The sequence below is a fragment of the Ochotona princeps genome, chromosome 7 (assembly GCF_030435755.1).
Source record: "Ochotona princeps isolate mOchPri1 chromosome 7, mOchPri1.hap1, whole genome shotgun sequence".
NCBI lineage: Eukaryota > Metazoa > Chordata > Mammalia > Lagomorpha > Ochotonidae > Ochotona > Ochotona princeps.
The window spans coordinates 4,362,575-4,381,239 of NC_080838.1; the positions used below are offsets into that span (position 1 = coordinate 4,362,575).

General features: G+C 43.2%; 1 protein-coding gene across 1 annotated transcript; it reads left to right on the top strand.

The window, feature by feature from the left end:
- The first annotated feature begins 2,125 nt into the window (after positions 1 to 2,125).
- PLRG1 (pleiotropic regulator 1) lies at positions 2,126 to 17,693 on the top strand. Its single transcript, XM_012930716.3, has 15 exons — positions 2,126 to 2,258; positions 2,772 to 2,878; positions 4,538 to 4,677; positions 5,769 to 5,822; positions 7,130 to 7,223; positions 7,424 to 7,508; positions 8,401 to 8,502; positions 10,653 to 10,745; positions 11,842 to 11,991; positions 12,077 to 12,178; positions 12,655 to 12,757; positions 14,682 to 14,790; positions 15,681 to 15,820; positions 16,601 to 16,794; positions 17,276 to 17,693. The coding sequence occupies exons 1-15, from the start codon at positions 2,250 to 2,252 to the stop codon at positions 17,333 to 17,335; spliced, it is 1,542 nt and encodes a 513-aa protein (XP_012786170.2). The 5' UTR covers positions 2,126 to 2,249; the 3' UTR covers positions 17,336 to 17,693.
- Positions 17,694 to 18,665: the final 972 nt, after the last annotated feature.

Consider the following 18,665-nt stretch of genomic DNA (forward strand, 5'->3'; position numbering starts at 1 on the left):
AAAAATAGAAAAGAAAGTTACTCGAGATGGTGAAACTTTACTAGTTCATTACTAGCTATGAAAGATTGCCTCTATTTACACTCCTGTCAAACTTTCCTCTCACCCTCATTAGTTCTCATCAAACTTGGGGTTTCATCAAATCTAAAACTTTTTCTGTGAGGCAAAACATGATTATCCATTTTTTGGTTTGTTCACATTTCTTTCATTGGATTAGAGTCATTGAAGACTCTACATCACTAGTCACCACACTTAATTTTCAGTAGTCGGCCATTCTTTCATTTCTTTTAGACTGTTTATCTTATCACTTGATTTTTGAGATTTCTTTTAAGAAAATTAGCCCTTTGACATATGCATGGTGGATATTTTTCAAAACTTTCCATTTACTCTTAGGCCAGGTTTATGGTATATATTACATGTATTCACACATATGACAAATAAGCATGTGACCAAATTGTAAATTCTTTTCAGGCCCTCAGTTTGGTATTTTGCTTCCTCTATTCTAAAGTTATTAAAGTTGGAATAAAACAGTACACTGCCTAACAGCAGGGGTTCTGAGGCTAGACTACTTGGACTAGAAACAGAAAGAAGTAGTACTATCCGCAACTGGATACATAAAAAGAATCAAACTTCCTATAAAAATGTGATAAAAAGCTGATACAAAAGGCACTAACACCTATACACGTGACCTAAAATAAGAAAGGGCACAACAGTTGGAGAAAAGTAAAGATTTTCGGTGCAGATGAATTTTAAACATTGTTGGCTACCAAAGAGTCTCTTTAGAATTTTCACCATTGCTTTTACACCAACAGACATGCCAACACTGCCATTAAATAACTTTCTCCAAATATGTTTAAGGAAAGCCCTCAGAAGAGTAGTAGCGACACCTGCTGTTCAAATGAAAGTTTGGGATGTCCGGCCGGGCGGGTATTTTTAAGGTTTGGAGTTCGGGATCCCTTCACTATCGCAGTGAAACTCAAAAAGATGTCTTCTCCAAGCGTGGAAAGAGGAGGCAGGTTCACACACAAGTACATAATTTGCCTGTAATACACAGAATTAATGGGTCTCTGATGAGAGGGTCACTCGAGATTTGTATGTAGCTAACAAACTTTCAAGCAGTCCTATAAATTCACGAGAGCGTTTGAAAAGGAGCAAACCTTAGCACAAGTTACTTCAATCACACATTGCTTTTAATGCATCTTGGCTTATAAATATTATTTCCAGGACGATCAAATATCTGACAACTTCACAAGTCCTTCTATTGTCGTCGTAAGTACTTCCGTCATGTTTACATTCCTCATTCTGTTGCCATTTTAAGTCTTTCCTGTAGACATTATCATCTATAGGTAAGTTACAATGTTATGTAATGTTATTTTATTCCTGGGGCATTTCCTCGCCAAGTCAGCCTTCATAGGCCACTTCTACTGAAAATAAACTTGTCAAACTGGCATTCAAATTCAGGGATGGCAGCATTTTCTAGAAGAAACACATTGATGTTCTTCATGAAGTAACAAGTAATGAATTCCTAAGGGAGATTGTTGAATCACACTGCCATACTCTCGCTGGATGTTCCTCCCACGCCCACTGCCCTAGACAGTGTCAGGGGAGCAATGGATGGAGGTGGGATGTGTGTCCATCTGCTGGCAGATGCCCACCTGCAGCCACTTCGCGGCTGTCCCTCGGCATTACTGAACCCATATTCACGCAGAGAGCTAGGAAGCAGCCGAGAACCATGCGTGCAGCTCCGGGGCAGCAAAGTACAGGTGGGGCTGTGCTGTGTGCATCCTACACGTCAGATCTCCTCAGCCCGAGCCGGCTGTTGAGCAACAGGAGCTTAGAGCGCTCCAGGCGCTTCGGGCCCAGAACCCCGAATCCGGGAGGCACCCCATCAAAGCCAGCAAGATCGCGAAAAGAACTGAATCCACGCAGGTGCGCCGTCCACATCCACCGCGACCCCGTGCTGATTAAAACTAAGCAGGTCCCTAACGCACGCTCCCGTCGAACTGTCTAGCCGTGGCCCCAACGACTCCTGCCCAGCCAGGCGTCTTTCAGGCACTTCCGCCCTCAGTCTGGAGAAGCCGTCCCAGAGCCCACCGCGAGCTACCACCAGGCCGCGGCGCGCTGGCTTGCGTCACATCCGGCGCCGGGGCGCCCACTCCGGAAGTGGCCGGGCGGCGGTGGCGGCGACGGCGCAGAAGGCGCCTCGGTGCCAAGTGTTCATTCTGTAGCAGAGCTGCGGTCGTGGCGGCATCATGGTGGAGGTAGCGTGGCCGTTGGACTCTGCGGAGGCGTGTGGAGGGCCGGGGCGGGGAGGAAAGGACGGCGGCTGCAGGCGGACGCCGGCCCGGGGCGGGGCTGGGGACGCCCCCGGAGACGGGTGTCGGGGTGTCCTCCGCCCGGGTGCGGGCGGCGTCCGTGGGCAGCTCGGCCCTGCGGCTTGCAAACGGTCCTCTGCATCTGCATGTCCCTCTGCGCTGGCCAAGGCTGTCCTCCCTGCCCAGCTGGCACTGGGCAGCCTCTGGCACGGACACTCAGACCCAGCCCCGATCGCCTCGAGGCCCCGTGCCCTTGTGTTTCATGCACCTGTTCCTGAGCCCGGGGGCTGCCGTGGTCGTTGACTTCCGCAGGCAGGTGTTGTGACCCAGTAGGGTCTTGTAAGTGATGCCCACCGCCTGGCTCAGTCGCCCTGCCTGGGCCCCGACCGCTCGTAGCTGCGGTGGCGGTGTGGACTGTGTGCCATCGAGTGTGACTCTGGGGTGCCGCTTTCCTTCCAGGAGGTGCAGAAGCACTCCGTGCACACGCTTGTGTTCAGGTCACTGAAGAGGACCCACGACATGTTTGTGGCAGACAACGGGAAGCCCGTGCCCCTGGATGAAGAGAGGTGGGTACCAGCTGTTCTCCTGACAACTGGGAGAAGAGATCAGGGCCACGGAGACCTTTTTCCGTTGGCTTAGGAACAGTAACACAGCCTGTCTCTTGGACGAATGCTGTTTGGGCATAATTTAAGCTGCGTTAACCTTTTTGGGGGGGCCCTTTATGGTCAAGGAAAAAATTACATTAACTAATTGCATTCTACAAATATCCAGTTGTTAGGAGCGCCCCTTTTAGATATTTATTTTATAATGGGGCACTCTGTGCTTGCCTTCAGCTCCCCGCTGCTCTTAGCACTGCAGAGCTGAGCTTGTAGCTGGCCACTCCCGCTGCCCCATCTTCTCTCCTTGCTGTGACTAGGGCCGTAGTTTTTGATCCTGCCTCTCCAGGCTGCGATCACATTATGTACAGAGTTCCTTCTTTGTCCTTTGCCCTTGTTTCTAAAGCTTAAGTCCTCCAGCAAACCTTTCTGTTCTATTTGTAAGATTACGTTTTCATAAAAGTCACAGAAGAGCTTTTTTTTTTTATTAATTATTTTGCATTATGTGACAGTTTCATAGGCTCTGGGAATCCCCCCACCCCTCTCCCTCCCCTCCCCCCTGGTGGATTCCTCCACCTTGATGCAGTATTACAGTTCAAATTCAATCAAGATTCTTTCCTTGCAAACATATACCAAGCATAGAGTCCAGCTACTTATTGTCCAGATGGGTTGAACAGTTTCTTGGGGAGACCATTTCTGGTCTGAAGTTAGAGCTGGTAGAATATCATCCCAGTCAATTAAGAGTCCCAATATAACATCAAAAGCAATTTGCAATATTATGGAATTGACATGGTTTTGTGTAACCAGTATGTTAAAAAAAAAAAGCAAGTCCTAACCACAACCTCTAATTAGCTCATTGACATTTCAATTTTAGTTTATATACAGGACCGGCTGCTGTATACCTTAAAATGGCTATAAGGTACCATTCAGCTGTCTCGTGTCTATTTCATTTTAGTATTTAGCCATTTGTTGTGTTGAAGTATAATTTTGCTGATCTTGGCAGATTTTAGGATAATCTAGACTGGCTTGTAACTCTAACAAGATATTTGTCGACATTTAAGGTGCAGAACCTTTTTTTGGGGGGCGGGGGGGAGGTGTGCAGGAAAATCCTCAACACCATGGTGAGGAGTAACTAATCTGTGTCCCACCCAGCGAGGCATGAGCCAATCCACGCCAGCTACAAGAATATTTCTTAAAATAGAGAATTAATGCAGTACTTTGACTATATAGCTGGTTAAGGTGACCATATTCATTTTTACTGTTTTTGTATTTAGACACTTGAAGGAAATGTGTATGGAACTTGAGGTATTTTTATAAGTATGTATTAGTTTCTACATCTGTTTAAGTCTGTTTGACCCATGGTAACTCATCATGAAGGGTTTTGTTTGCTAGGTGACAAAATGTTCCTTGTGATACACTGGGAAGCAAAGGAAAGACCCATGATGTGGAAGTGCAGTTAGAAATTTCAGGCTCCTTGAGATTGTGTTTAAATTCTTACCTGAAACTTTTTTTTACATATTAGACAGACATTAGATATTAAGCTATTGCCCCTGTCTGACAACACTTGGTTTTTGTGAATGTATGTAAAGTGTTTATGGATGCCTTGTTATGTTTGTAATTTTTAAATAGTCACAAACGGAAACTGGCCATCAAGCGTCGTAACGAGTATGGTCCTGTGTTGCATATGCCAACCTCGAAGGAAAATCTGAAAGAGAAGGGCCCACAGAATGCAGCGGATTCGTACCATAAGCAGTATCCTGCCAGTCAAGGTGAGTCTGGTACTGTCTGCAGAGACAGAGTGTTCTAACAGCACTCCTGGAAGGACTCAGCACAGCCAGCCAGTATTTTATAATTATACCAGCACTATGGTGGAAGACTTGATTTTTGTCGTGTGAGTAGGATTTTTTGATTGATGGCTTTTTTTTTCTTACAGAAAATAAAAATGGTAGCACAATGACAGCATACATTCTGAGGAGGTGGGAAGGGTCACACTGTAACAAAAAACAACTTAAGGATGACTGCCTTACTGTGAGACTGCTTCCTAGTATTGAGATACAATTTAAAGACAGACTGAGCATCGTATGCCAAAATGCTTGAGGGCAGAAGTTTTTGGGTAGTTTTCAGATTTTGGAATCTTTGCATATATATAATAAACCCAAGTGCGTTACTAGGTTTCATATATACCTTTTATTCATAATTTGAAAGTGATTTTCTTTAGTTTGGCTGTGTCATATGAAGTTAGGTGTGAAATTTCAGACGTTGCATGATATTTCAATATTTAGAAAGTTTTGCAGCATTTTAGATTTTGGAATTTTGTGTTAGGGATTTTTGTTCCAAAGAACCATTTGGTTAAAAGAAAAACTGGAGTGGATTGCCACATGATAAGCTCTTTATATGATACGATCACTGGCTAGCAAGTGCACAGACTTTGAGGAACTTGTATCAGCAAGTAAGGAGGAACAGCTGTATACATGATCTGTGCAAACGATGGTCTGGGCGTTTGTCCTAGAGGTGAGGATGCCAGTTAAGATGCCTGGTCTAAGTCCCAGCTCTGCTGTCAGTCCTAGCCTTCCAACCCGTGTGTAGGAGGCAGTGAGCGATGGCTCTCGTGACTCTGCCCACAGGAGACCTGGATTGAGTGCTCAGCTCCTGGCCCCGTTCTGGTCAGGAGGAAGCAGTAGCTGGGAAATGCTTGGGTCTTGAATGCTCATAATGCTATTGAAAATGTAATTCATGTCTTGTATATCTGAGATTTTAGTTTAATGTGGAAAATTTGAGAAATCCAGTTAATAATGGTAATTGAAAAAGATGACTTGTATCTAAGCGACATTCACCAATGATTAATTTACTTTCTTCTTAGGACAAGAGGTTGAGTATTTGGTGTCAGGTCCGCATCCATACCCAGCAGGGCCTGGTGAGTGAGTGAAGAGAATGTCTTACTGTGTTGTTGTTCATGTTTCCATGAATTCCCATTATCTATAAAATACCAGTGGGCAGGCACCCACATGTAGCTTTTCAGATCATAGCTAACTGATATTAATCTACAGTAATTTTGCAGACATTTTTAAACCCTTGTGTTTTTTTCAGGCACTATATTAGGAATCAAGAGACAATAAAACTGCTCCAAGCCTAGGGAAGTTTATTATCTATCTGTTTACATGCTTCAGAAAGGCATGTAAAACACTGAACATGTACATATGATAGAATTATTAGTACAAGACTGTATGGTGGGAAGGTTGTGTGGCAGTTGGCAGGTAAGCAGTGTACCTGGCCTGAGAGATAGCGAGCGCACTTGGTACTTGTAATAGGAACTGGGAGAGAACTTTGTGCTCTGCTTGTGGTAACTTAAATTCACTTTCGGAGCTTTAGTATTTGAAGAACTGCTTGGTTCTTACTTATGAAGGCGATGTTGGAATTTAATAGGAATTTAACTTTACTAGCTGGGACAGCTTTAATGCTTATGAGCTGATGAAATTTGAGGTTTTATTGTTTTTGTTTTAAGATTTATTTTTGATTGGAAAGCAAGATTTACAGAGAGAAAGAGACGAAGAGAAAGATCTTCCAGGCCTCCCACACAGGTGCAGGCTCCCAAGGCCTTGGGCCATGCTCTACTGCCTTCCCAGGCCAACAAGCAAGAAGCTGGATGGGAAGTGGAGCAGCCGGACACAAACTGGTGCAGATAGGGAATTCCAGCGCATGCAAAACAAGGACTTCAGCCACTAGGTCACCGTGCCAGGCCCAAGTTATGTGTTGTTAAGCAATATTTTCATTAGAAAGCTAGAAACAGGCCCAGCACCATGGCCTGCCTAGTGGCTAAATCCTTGCCTTGCATGCCTGGGATCCCATTGGGTGCCGGTTCATGTCCCAGCTGCTCCCTGCTTGTGGCCTGGGAAAGCAGTCAAGGGTGGCCCAAAGCCTGGGGACCCTGTACCTGTGTGGGAGACCCGGAGGAGGATCCTTGTTCCTGTCGAATCCGCTCAGCTCTGGATGTCGCAGCCACTTGGGGCGTGAACCATCAGATGGAAGATCGTTCTGTATCTCCTTCTCCGTAAATCTGTTTTTCCAATAAAAATAAATGAAATCTTAAAAAAAAAAAAAAAGAGACAAGCAAAAGTTTCGCGATAAAAATCCTGACTGGTGTATGTCTTCCTGTAGTATTTTGTTTTAAAAGCATGTGAGTGAAAACGACTAATGAGATTTTTTTTCTTTTAATGTTAATAGGTGTTGCTTTAACAGCGGATACTAAGATCCAAAGAATGCCAAGTGAATCAGCCGCACAGTCCTTAGCAGTGGCGATACCATCTTCTCAGGCCAGGTAAGAAATGCTGTGCTTACTATAAAGATTCTGAAATCGTATTTCACTGTTCACCTTTTTCCATTATGTACATTTGATTCTTTATAACAATGTACTACATTTTCCCTCACGCTGGCTTAAAAAATTTGGAATTAAGCGTTGGTTTTGCCGAGTACATGACTAGAAAAGGCATTGCTCAGATGTGGCATTTCCTGTCTCAGGGTTGATGCAAATCGAACTGCTGGTGGGAGTGAGTACCGACTGCCTGGGGCTTCAGACCGTCCGCAGCCCGCAGCAGGCAATGCGGTAAGATTCCCTGTGTCCGCTAGCACGGAAGATTTCCAACTCTTGGTGTAGGTTGCCTTATTTACCTTTATGCCAAAAGTCTTGCCTTAAATACTGAAGAATTCAGTACATCCTTGCAGTAAAATTATTCTTCTACATGAGCATTTAGAAACAGCTAAGTGAATAATTAGTATAGGTGACTGAGAATTTGCTGTGTGGTTATCTAACATAAAAGGGCTTGGCTTCTGCAGCTTCTTACGCAGTAGGCTTTAAGACGTGAACATTTCATAATCTTCATTACGGGCTTTTTTTTTAAATGTTCCATTTTCAGTGCTTTCCATCTCTTCAGGAAGATGTAATCTAGGCTTTTTAGGGGCAAGAACCTTGTGGGCTGAAATATTTTGGGGATCAGTAGATGGTGATAATATATTTCAAAAGGAATCAGCTAGTGTACTTGTTGAAATAACTTGTAAATGTTAGGGAATTAATGGAAAGGAGTTATCTGCTAAATTAAATCAGTAATGTTGGGATGTGACAGTGCAAGCATGGTGACAATAATACGCGTAAAATGACTGCAGTGACGTAGGAGCTTACAGAAACCACGGACAGCTTTCTAAAGCCTCATAACCACTGTGGTACAGGCCCTGTACTTCCCACTGTGCAAGTGAGATCCCCAGAGGTTACATCACTTCAGTATCAGTCACCTAGGAGGCTGGGGTTTGAACCATACACACTGATGTCCACACTTAAATGTCCTTCCTCACAAAGGTGTTTTTAAGTTGCTTTTTTTAAAGTTGATGTACAGAAAGTATAGCAGCGCGATAAACATCTCATTTTGGTTTCTATTTGTTTAATTGATTACATGAAAGCTTTGGTGTGGTGTGTTTAATAATATAATTTGTTCCATGTGTAGATGATTGTGGAGAGTGGCAATACCAAGAACTCTGCACTGATAGCTAAAAAAGCCCCTACAATGCCCAAACCCCAGTGGCACCCGCCATGGAAACTTTGCAGGGTGAGTGGATCTCCATTTTACTCTGCTGTGTGAAGCGTGATCGTTGTGCAGTTGATAGGAGCTGAAGAACAGAGCCAGAAGAGAAAGGCGTGAACTTGAACATGGTGGAGTGCTGGGACTTGGGAAATGAAGAGGCTTAGGCAATACCTTAAAAGGTACTGGGTAGAAACTTGAAGTAGTATGTACACACTTTGTATAAAATACAGAATGCAATATCGATGGAAGGCCTTTAAGTGTAGAAAGCGTATGAAATAAGTTTAAGAAAGTGAGATATTGAATTTGAAGGCCAAGGTATAAAGCAAGCCTGTTAGGAAATTCCCTGGAACCGATCAATTATTTTTTCGACTGAAATAACTAATGTTAATGTAGCAAATCAAAAATAAAATGTATGCACTAGAAAGTGCTTACCTAACATGCATTTATTATGTATCTGAATTGTACGAGTAGTCTTCAAATGACTATGTAGTGGAAGAGCATTTTCTTTTGCTGTGCAGGTCCAGTGAGTTGAGAGGTGTGGGATCTGGGTGGCCTCTAACTCGAGATGTGAAAGTTACATCATCAGAAAGCAGCTGTCAGCCCTGTTTCATCCTTGGCAACTAGTTGGTCCGCTGTCTTTGTAGTGCTTTGGTTTTTTTTAAATTTTTATTTTTGACAATCTTTACATAGTTAATTAGGGCACAAAGGTTCAAGGGCTACAGGAAAGTGGGTAAGACTATTATTTCCCCATTTTTCCCCCTGTATCTGGGGAAAGGGGAGGTAAAGAAGCCCCACCCAGCCTCCCACCCATCCCAGGTCCCCGATGTGGGGCATGCTCCGAGGGTCTTGCTCAAGCGGTTTTGATAGTTCAGCAGTTCTGAATTGCTGCCAGTCTCATCATTCCAAGCACGTTGAGGTCACTGAAGAGTCCGCTGATTGACATAGTCCATCTTGGAGTCTCCATTTGCTCAGTTTTTCACTGCCAATATATGGCTGAGGTGGTTGATCAATTTGTTCTGTCCTCTGTCTTTTGATGGTTAAGGTTCTAAGTCCAGCAGTTCGATTAGGGAGATCCCCAAAGAAACTTTGTCTGAGGTGATCCCACATCAGATTCTTGTGTGTGCTTGGCAAGTACAGGGCCCAGTATAGGTCATCGCCCCAATCAGCTTGTGGTTGCAATTGCTGGAACGGTTCTGTTTCCAGCTTGTCTTCCACTGGAACCGATGGGTGTTGCAGTCCATGCTGATTCTGCCCAGCACACACTTGGCCCTCACATAAACCAGTGCGAGCTGCAGCCTAGTTGGAGAGACCTCCAATAACCCCCACCAGACCCGCCCCCTACCCTGGTTCCCGTTCTTACCACTACGTACAGCAGACCGCTCCAGTCTGTCCCACATCCCATTCAGCTCTCATACACATCTATGGGCATTGAAGCCTAGTTCAACCTAACCAGCTCCACTACCCAGCCCACTCACATGCTGTTGGGTGCCTTTCTGTCTAGCCACCCCTGCCTCTGTCCTGGTTTTTGTGCTCTGGTAGCGAAATCTTTTCTACTGTACCAAGTCAGTGGAATCATACATAGCCTTTTTAAAAACAAAACAGATTTCTTTATTATTATGATAGAGTGACAGATTGAAAGTACATCTTCTGTCCACTGGTTCATTCCGCGCCTGCGCCTAGGCAGGCGGAATCCAGGAGCCTCGAGCCTCAACATAGCCCCCCACGTGGGATGCTGTCTTCCTGTGCTTTCCCAGGCACATTGGCAAGGAGCTGGATGGGAAGCACTGCCGCTGGGGCTCCTTGAGTGCCGACAGGATCCGGTATTGCAAGCAGCTTAACGGGCTGAACCACCACACCAACTCCTGGATGTGTGCTTTCTGAGACTAACTTCCTTCCCTTTGAGATTCCTTTAAACTGTTCATCTATATTGATTATGCATTTGTTTTTATAACTGAAGAGTTGTCAGTCCTTTCTGCTGATGTACCATAAATGGTGTGTACTTGCACTCGTTGAGGATAATTTAGTGTTTCTGATTCTAAAATCTGATTGTCAGGCAGTTTCGTATTTTAGTAATCTTAATATTTTAAGCTGTGAGGATAGAAGTTTAACTTATGGCTGTGTTTAGAATTCAGTGTGTTAGTTTAAGGGTTGAGTCATGTTCTTCTGAAATGCAGGTTATCAGTGGGCATCTTGGCTGGGTTCGCTGTATCGCGGTGGAGCCTGGGAATCAGTGGTTTGTTACTGGATCTGCCGACAGAACTATAAAGGTAATGAGGATCTAGAAAATAAATGTACGTCACTGGTCACCGCAAGCTGTGTTCTGTTCTACATTATTCCCTGGGACAGGAATTGCTCCTGGGGTTCCTCTGGTTTCTTAGACCTGAATATGAAATAAAATATATCGTTTATACAAAAATGAGTTCCAGGGAAGAGGCTGTTTGAAAAGGGGCATGGAAATTGCAGTTTTTTCTAAATTTTCTTACTAATTCCATGATGTTAAGGTTCTTCCCTTGCCTCATTATAAAATTAAAGGAAATTAATCTATAGAAAATGTGGAAAACAAAGCGTAAAAGAAAGCGGCCCCATACATAAGCCTACCAGTGTTGGATATTTTGTTTTAGTATTTATTTCTGTTCATGGGTGTTATTCCAGTTACTTCTAAGGTTTCGCCTGTGTGTGTAAATGTGTCTTTTAAAAATCATTCTTGACAGTGTGATTTCGTATCCTGCCTTTTCCACTTAGCATCTTACCAGCAGCACTTTCTTGTGAACACTTTCATGTAACACACAGTCTAGTTAGTTTATGACCTATTTTCTAACTGGGCCTTAAAACTTTTAGTTTCCTGAGTTTTGTTTTTCTGTTTTTAAAATGATTTTGTTTTTAGAGATACCAAGGAATGAAATTAATGCTTTTGAGATTACTTTCCCAAGTGGGTGAACTGATGCTTGCAGGCCCAGAGAAAAGTCATTTCAGCATATTGATATACATTCCTTTAAAAAAAAGCACACTAACATAATAAGTAGCCTTTTGAAAGCTGTGGAAACAGCATTTCTGATGCAGTAAAGCTTTCTAATGTTTCTTTCAGGCTTTTTTTTTTTTATATCTATAATTAACCATCCTTGCATTTAATACCATTTATATTCTTATTAGTAATACTAACCTTGTCATCTTACAAACATATTCCCAATTTGAGCTTCGCTTTTCTTTTTTCCCCCTTTGCTTTTATTTGGAGGAGGGTCGCTCTGCACACCGGTTTCTTTGTGTATATTTGTATCATTTGAAGACACATTTCAGCTGCAGGATTTTGAAAGTTTTCTGTGCAGTAACCAACATAAAAGCAAGAGTCAGTGTCTTTGATTGCAGATCTGGGACTTGGCTAGTGGCAAATTGAAACTGTCCCTGACTGGACACATCAGCACGGTGCGTGGTGTGATAGTGAGCACCAGGAGCCCATACCTGTTCTCATGTGGAGAAGACAAGCAAGTGAAGTGCTGGGATCTAGAGTATAACAAGGTGAGAGCGTGAAGGCTCTGACGCACTGCAGGACCCCGTTTCTTTCTTGCCGTACATACTGGAACTCTTCCTGCTTTGTCCTCAGGTTATACGGCACTATCATGGGCATCTGAGTGCCGTCTATGGCTTGGATTTGCACCCAACGATCGACGTGCTAGTAACCTGTAGTCGAGACTCAACTGCGCGGGTAAACAAGATGGGAGCTGTGTGTGTTTGTACACGCTCTGTGTCTGCCAGTGGCATGTTCACATTAGGATCCCATCCTTCGGTAGAGACTCGAGGCTAGCTGTCTTGACTGCGTTACTTTAGTCCCTGCATTCCTGACGTCTTTCATCTTCAGTTCTGTCTTCATCACGTTTGTTCATGTTCGTGTCCTGCCTCTGAGATGGGACACCCTGCTTGCATTTTGTCACCGTGACTCTTACCGAGTAACTCTTACGTCGTAGTCTCATTCTGCCCGTTGAACTTTCTGTGTACTGATCTGTCAGCTTTTTGTTCTGTGGACACCACACAGCTTATGGGTTATTATCCTTCATTGAAACACTTCCTGTGTTTTAGTCAGGTGTGCTTGCTTAGTGAATCCCCCACCTTGAGTTGATCCAGTCACCTGCTGTGACATGAACAGCAGTGTTCTCTGATCTTGTGGCTGTTGTGTCTTGATAGATTTGGGATGTGAGAACAAAAGCCAGCGTACACACATTGTCCGGACATACAAATGCAGTTGCTACAGTGAAGTGTCAAGCTGCAGAGCCACAAATTATTACCGGTAAGATTGTTGCTAACCTGTCACCGCCGCCACCGCCCTGCAGCGGCAACACTAAAAACGCCAAGGCATACTCTTGAGGGTCCGGGAAAAGCTGGCAACCGGACCCTTCACTGCCAAAAGCGGCTGCGTTTAAAACCTTCTCTCCGCTGCGCCTGTCCCCATTGGTCTAAGCTTTCCTACCCGCTTCTTCCGCCACCCTTCCTCCCATGTTCTGCCATCCTTCTTCCCACATTTCTTCCTGTTCTCTCTGCTTCACTCCCCAGTCTTTCTCCTTGTGGCCCCCCAGTCTTTCTTTCTCGTCGTCGTCTGTTCCATCTGTCCGTCCTCCCACTAGCTTTTACCGGCTACTTTTATATAGTTCTCCACCAATCACTTCTCCCTGTGGGTCCACTTGACGCTATCTGATAGGCCAGCAATTGCAGTGGGGCAGGGGGTGGGCATTAGCCTATCCCTGCGACTTCCTGCTTACCTGCTGGCAAGGCCAGCTCCGGCTCCTGGCCCTGGGCCAGCCGCCATCTTGCAACGGCCCCTCCCAGTCCCAGGAGCGGCTTTAGCACCCCACTCCCCACACCAACCTTCAGCACATTTATCAGAAACCTTTATGCTCATGCCTTTTATATTCACTAAAACTCTTTTTTTTTTTTAAGATTTATTTATTTTTATTGCAAAGTCAGATATACAGAGAGGAGAGACAGAGAGGAAGATCTTCCATCCGATGATTCACTCCCCAAGTGACCGCAACAGCCGGTGTTATGCTGATCCGAAGCCAGGAGCCAGGAACAACTTCTAGGTCTCCCACACGGGTGCAGAGTCCCAAGGCTTTGGGCCGTCCTCGACTGCTTTCCCAGGCCACAAGCAGGGAGCTGGATGGGAAGTAGAGCTACCAGGACTGGAACTGGCGCCCATATGGGATCCCGGTGCGTTCAAGGCAAGGACTTTAGCCGCTAGGCCGTGCCGCCGGGCCCATATATCCACTAAAACTCTTGATTTGTATTCTATGTGTAGTGTTTCCATGTCATTATTATTTAGTTTAATCATTAGCTTTTCAAATTGTATATACTAAAATTTAATTTTTTTATGTCATACAGTACCTTATAATAGCGGTCTAGAAAAATGACTGTCAGTTAATAGTATTGAAATTATTAGTTTAGAAGATAGGGCCCGGCATGATAGCGTAGTGGTTAAAGTCCTCGCCTTGCATGCGACGGGATCCCATATAGGCGCCGGTTCTGGTCCCAGCAGCTCCACTTCCCATCCAGCTCCCTGTCTGTGGCCTGGGGAAGCAGTCAAGGACGGCCCAAAGCCTTGGCACCCTGCACCCGCGTGGGGACCCAGAAGAGGCTCCCGGCATCAGATCGGCTCAGCTCCAGCCGTTTTGGCCACTTAGGGTGTCAACCGATGGACGGAAGATCTTCCTCTCTGTCTCTCCTTCTCTCTGTATGGCTGCCTTTCCAATAAAAATAAATCTTAAAAAAATTGTTAAAAAAAAAGATTTAGTTTAATTTATTTGAAAGAAATACAGAGAGGGTGAGAGACAGAGAAAAAAAGAAAATGTTTCATGTGCTGGGCCGAACACAGGAGCCAGAAACACCTTTCAGTTCTCCTGTGTGGGTGAATGGCAGGGGCCCAGCCCAGTTGGACCAAACTCCACTGCCTTCCCAGGTGCGTTAGCAGGGAGCTGGACTGGAAGTGGAGCTGGTGTTGGAACCAGCCCTGTTAGGGGTGCCAGCATTCAATAGCACATCAACTGTTGTGTTGCTGCTTTTAAAGAACTAACCTGAAAAGTAAGCTAGAATTTTAGAGCTGTGAAGAAGTAATAAAACTTTCATTTACTATCTATGTATTCATGGAAAAGCATGTGTTTTGTCTTATTTTGCAGCCTTGACCAACCTGTGTTTTGGTGTACATTGTATTTTCATTACAGGAAGCCATGATACTACAATACGATTGTGGGATCTGGTGGCTGGAAAGACAAGAGTGACATTAACAAATCATAAAAAATCTGTCAGAGCTGTGGTTTTACATCCAAAACAGTAAGTGTGCTTATCTATTTAGGTATTTTCTTCATTTCTTAGTCCACTACTAAAAATGTCGATATGAACTCTGTTTTTTGACACTCGTACGTGTCATTTCCACATGTTCAGCCTGTGCCACTTGTGTGCGTTCCTCTAATTTTCCGTATTTACTATTGTGTCATGTCCCAGGTAAGACAAGGAAAGTCTTCTCATGGTAACAGATAATGTCATACAAGACAGTATAAGTAAATCATGGTTAAAAGTTAACATGTCAAAATTGAAGTGATAGCAACTGGGTTTAACTCTTGGATGTAAATTGTAGTGGCCATTGAGACATAATCTAGATACTCCTGCTCTGAGAAGGAGATGAGTGTATGTAGGGAACAATAGAACCATGAACATTATAATTCAAAAGAACAGCTTAACCTCACACCCCATAGTTATGTCAGATCTTGTCTGTTTTCCCCTCCCTACTTAGTCTCTTTCTCCTCCTTCCTGCCTCTCCCCTTCTTCCCTGCTCCACCTTTTTTCCTCCCTCGTTGTCCTGGTTGCTTTTCCTTCTCCCCCTTGTCCCCTATCCCATCAAGCTCATCCTTTCTCCAAAACAGTCATGTAATACTTTGCCCTTTATGTGAAATATGACATCTGCACGTTTATTATGTTAGCTGAGTGTACAACATTGAATTGAAAGACCAAAACTAAGCTAGAATTCAAAATACATTTTGAAACTGTGAAGATCAAGTTAAACTTGGGATAAATACCTTGATAATTTTGTATTTTATTATGACAGTATTTGGCAAAGCTGCATAGGTCATTGAGTACACGATGAAAATACAATTGGCTTTTTAGAACATAGTCTTATTTAGTTTTGTTAATGTTGCTATTGATGCTTCTTAATCTGATTGCAGTTACACATTTGCATCCGGTTCTCCAGATAATATAAAACAATGGAAATTTCCCGATGGAAGTTTCATTCAAAATCTTTCTGGACATAATGCTATTATTAACACCTTGACTGTAAATTCTGAAGGCGTGCTTGTATCTGGAGGTACAGTAAGCTCTTTACAGTAAATATGTTTTTTTTTTTCTACTAGTGAATGAGTAAGCGTTCATGAAGTTTCTGCCTGATCACACCTGTGTGGTGGTGGCAGGTGCTGGATCAGAATGTGTTTGGTCACTCACCTGTGTGCTTGTGCTTACTCGTAATACATGTAGCTTGTTCCATAGGTCAGCCTCCTTTGAGTTCCCACAAGATAAGCCTAACCTAGGGTTTATGATAGGAATTGCCTAAATGCTCCCTTGGGTATTCTGGAATTTGTTGTCAGGTGTGTGTGTGTGTGTATTTAAGATTTATTCATTTTTATTGAAAGTCATATACAGAGAGGAGGAGAATCAGATAGGAAGACCTGTCCGCTTGTTCACTCCTTAAGTGGCCACATGGCCGGAGCTGAGTGGATCTGAAGCCAGGAGCCTCTTCTGGGTCTCCCACACAGGTACAGGGTCCCAAAGCTTTGGGCCATCCTCAACTTCTTTCCCAGGCCACAGACAGGAAGCTGAATGGGAAGTGGAGTAGCTGGGGACATATGGGATCCCAAGCTTGCAAGGCGAGAACTTTAGCCAGTAAGCTGCCACGCTGGGCCCCATGTTTTGTTTTTGTTTTTAAGATGTGTACTTAATTCTGAACTAAGAACAAGCAGAAGATAAACAGTCTATTGAGAATCTCTAGTGCTTGAGTCTTTGTAGCTATAGTCACTGCTAGTTTTGGACCAAGAAGCTTGCCAAGCTGAGCTACTGAAGCACTGATAAGTGTCCACGGTTTTCCTTGAAGCTGACAACGGCACGATGCATCTCTGGGACTGGAGAACTGGCTACAATTTTCAGAGAGTCCATGCGGCTGTGCAGCCGGGATCTTTGGACAGTGAATCAGGAATATTTGCCTGCGCTTTTGATCAGTCTCAGCTTCGGTTACTGACAGCTGAAGCTGATAAAACCATTAAAGTGTACAGAGAGGATGATACAGCGGTAAGTTCTGTTTCCTGTATGTTTTAAAACTAAGATGAAATAGGTGCATAAGTTTCACAAGTATCCCGTCATTTAACTTCCATAAAGAAAAATAAGCTTTGTAGCAGTAAAGTGCTTGTCGTGTTCAGTAGGATTTGCTCATATATTTCTATTTTGCTTTCATTGATGCTAGTGAGCTAATGGAATATTTTAATTTTATCCCAACTTCATAAGTTGTTAGAAAAATAGTACATCAAATAAAAACAAATAGATTATTATATAAATTAATTTTAAAATCATATGCTGTGGTGCTACTGAAATATCTAAATAAAAGTTTTATTTTACATAAAGCAGCTTAAACTGAACTTGTAATAAGCCCTTCATCTTTCTTAGACTAAGATAATATTGAATATTTAATGCCAAGTAGTATGATTGAAAATGCATACCTTGTTAGTATAAAGTTGATTATTAAACTAATAATACTTTAACTTTCTCATTGTAGACAGAAGAAACTCATCCAGTCAGCTGGAAACCAGAAATTATCAAGAGAAAGAGATTTTAATGTGACATTGTCTTTATGGTGGTTCTTTTTTATTTTTTTTATTATTATTATTATTTTTTTTTTTTAAGCTTGGCATTGATGAGGAAATCCTCTCATCTTGTGCTCTGGCTGGGAATATAAAATAGAAACTCACTTGCTGGCGTCATTGCTGCTCTGTATTTGACAATAATCTGCCCCCCACCCGCCCCATCCCCTATGTTTTTATTTCTAAAATAAATGGTTTGTGATCCTTGCAAGTAGTATACAGGTTTATTGAGTATGACTGCTGTAGAGGTGGACTAGTTTTACAGTTTTATTAGATCTCCTTTTAAACAGTGAAGGCTTACAAGGTTGCTATGATAGGATATGTTTTAGAGAATGCAACTTTTTTTTTTCAAATAATCCTTTATAAACTAGTATTTGCCAAGTAGGAATTAAAAATCTTGCAGTCTTATTTTAACTTACCTATGCTTATTCCAAAAACAGGTTTTGAGTGCATGTTGTATGAAATTCTGCACTAGATACTGGGCAGGAAATAAACATGTCCTCCTAGACTTCCAGTTTAGTGGCTTCCTACAGAAATTCTGCAAGTAGAGGCACCAGGGAAATGCCGGGGCGCTGGAAGACTTGATAGAGTGAATGGCATATGAGCTGTTCCTGAAATAAACAAAGAAGGAAGGAGTATCGTAAGAAGAGACGTGGCATGAGTGGTATGCTCTAGAAGGATTGTCTGTAGCAGCCGCACAGTGGGGATGAGGCTGACTCTCAGAGAGTACATGCTGTGGATTTGAATTCTCTCGCCAGCAGTAGAATAGCAATACTGCTATCGGATCCCAGGGAAGGTAACTCGGGTGATGCCCATGGAACTGTTTAGAGTTGGAGCAAGGCCTGCCATCTGGATTTTACAGAGATGTATTGAAATGCAGGCTTTCTCAATCCTGCCCTTGAGATCCAAACTCCTTATCAGTCAAGAGGATTCCTCAGACTTCACTCTGTGTAACTGAACCATGCAGATACAAGAAAACAATTGTTAAATGATACTTCAAATTAAGGCATTGTACCTGATTTTAAACAAGTTTCTAAATTATAGGTTCCCTGTCATGCATTCTGTAGCAGAAGTGACAACCTGTAGAGTTATGTTTTGTGGGATTTATTGAAAATATTTGAATCCTTTGGCCTGCTAGCTTCATTTCGAGGGAAGTGCCTGATATAAACAATCTGACAGATGCATACAAGCGATGTTGTTGAACCTGTTTTCTTTCATGGTTTAAAGTTAACCTCGGTGTCTATCTGTAAGGCACTGCTGAAGTAAGTTATGAATACCTTTGTGCTATTGATTAACTGTCTGTTA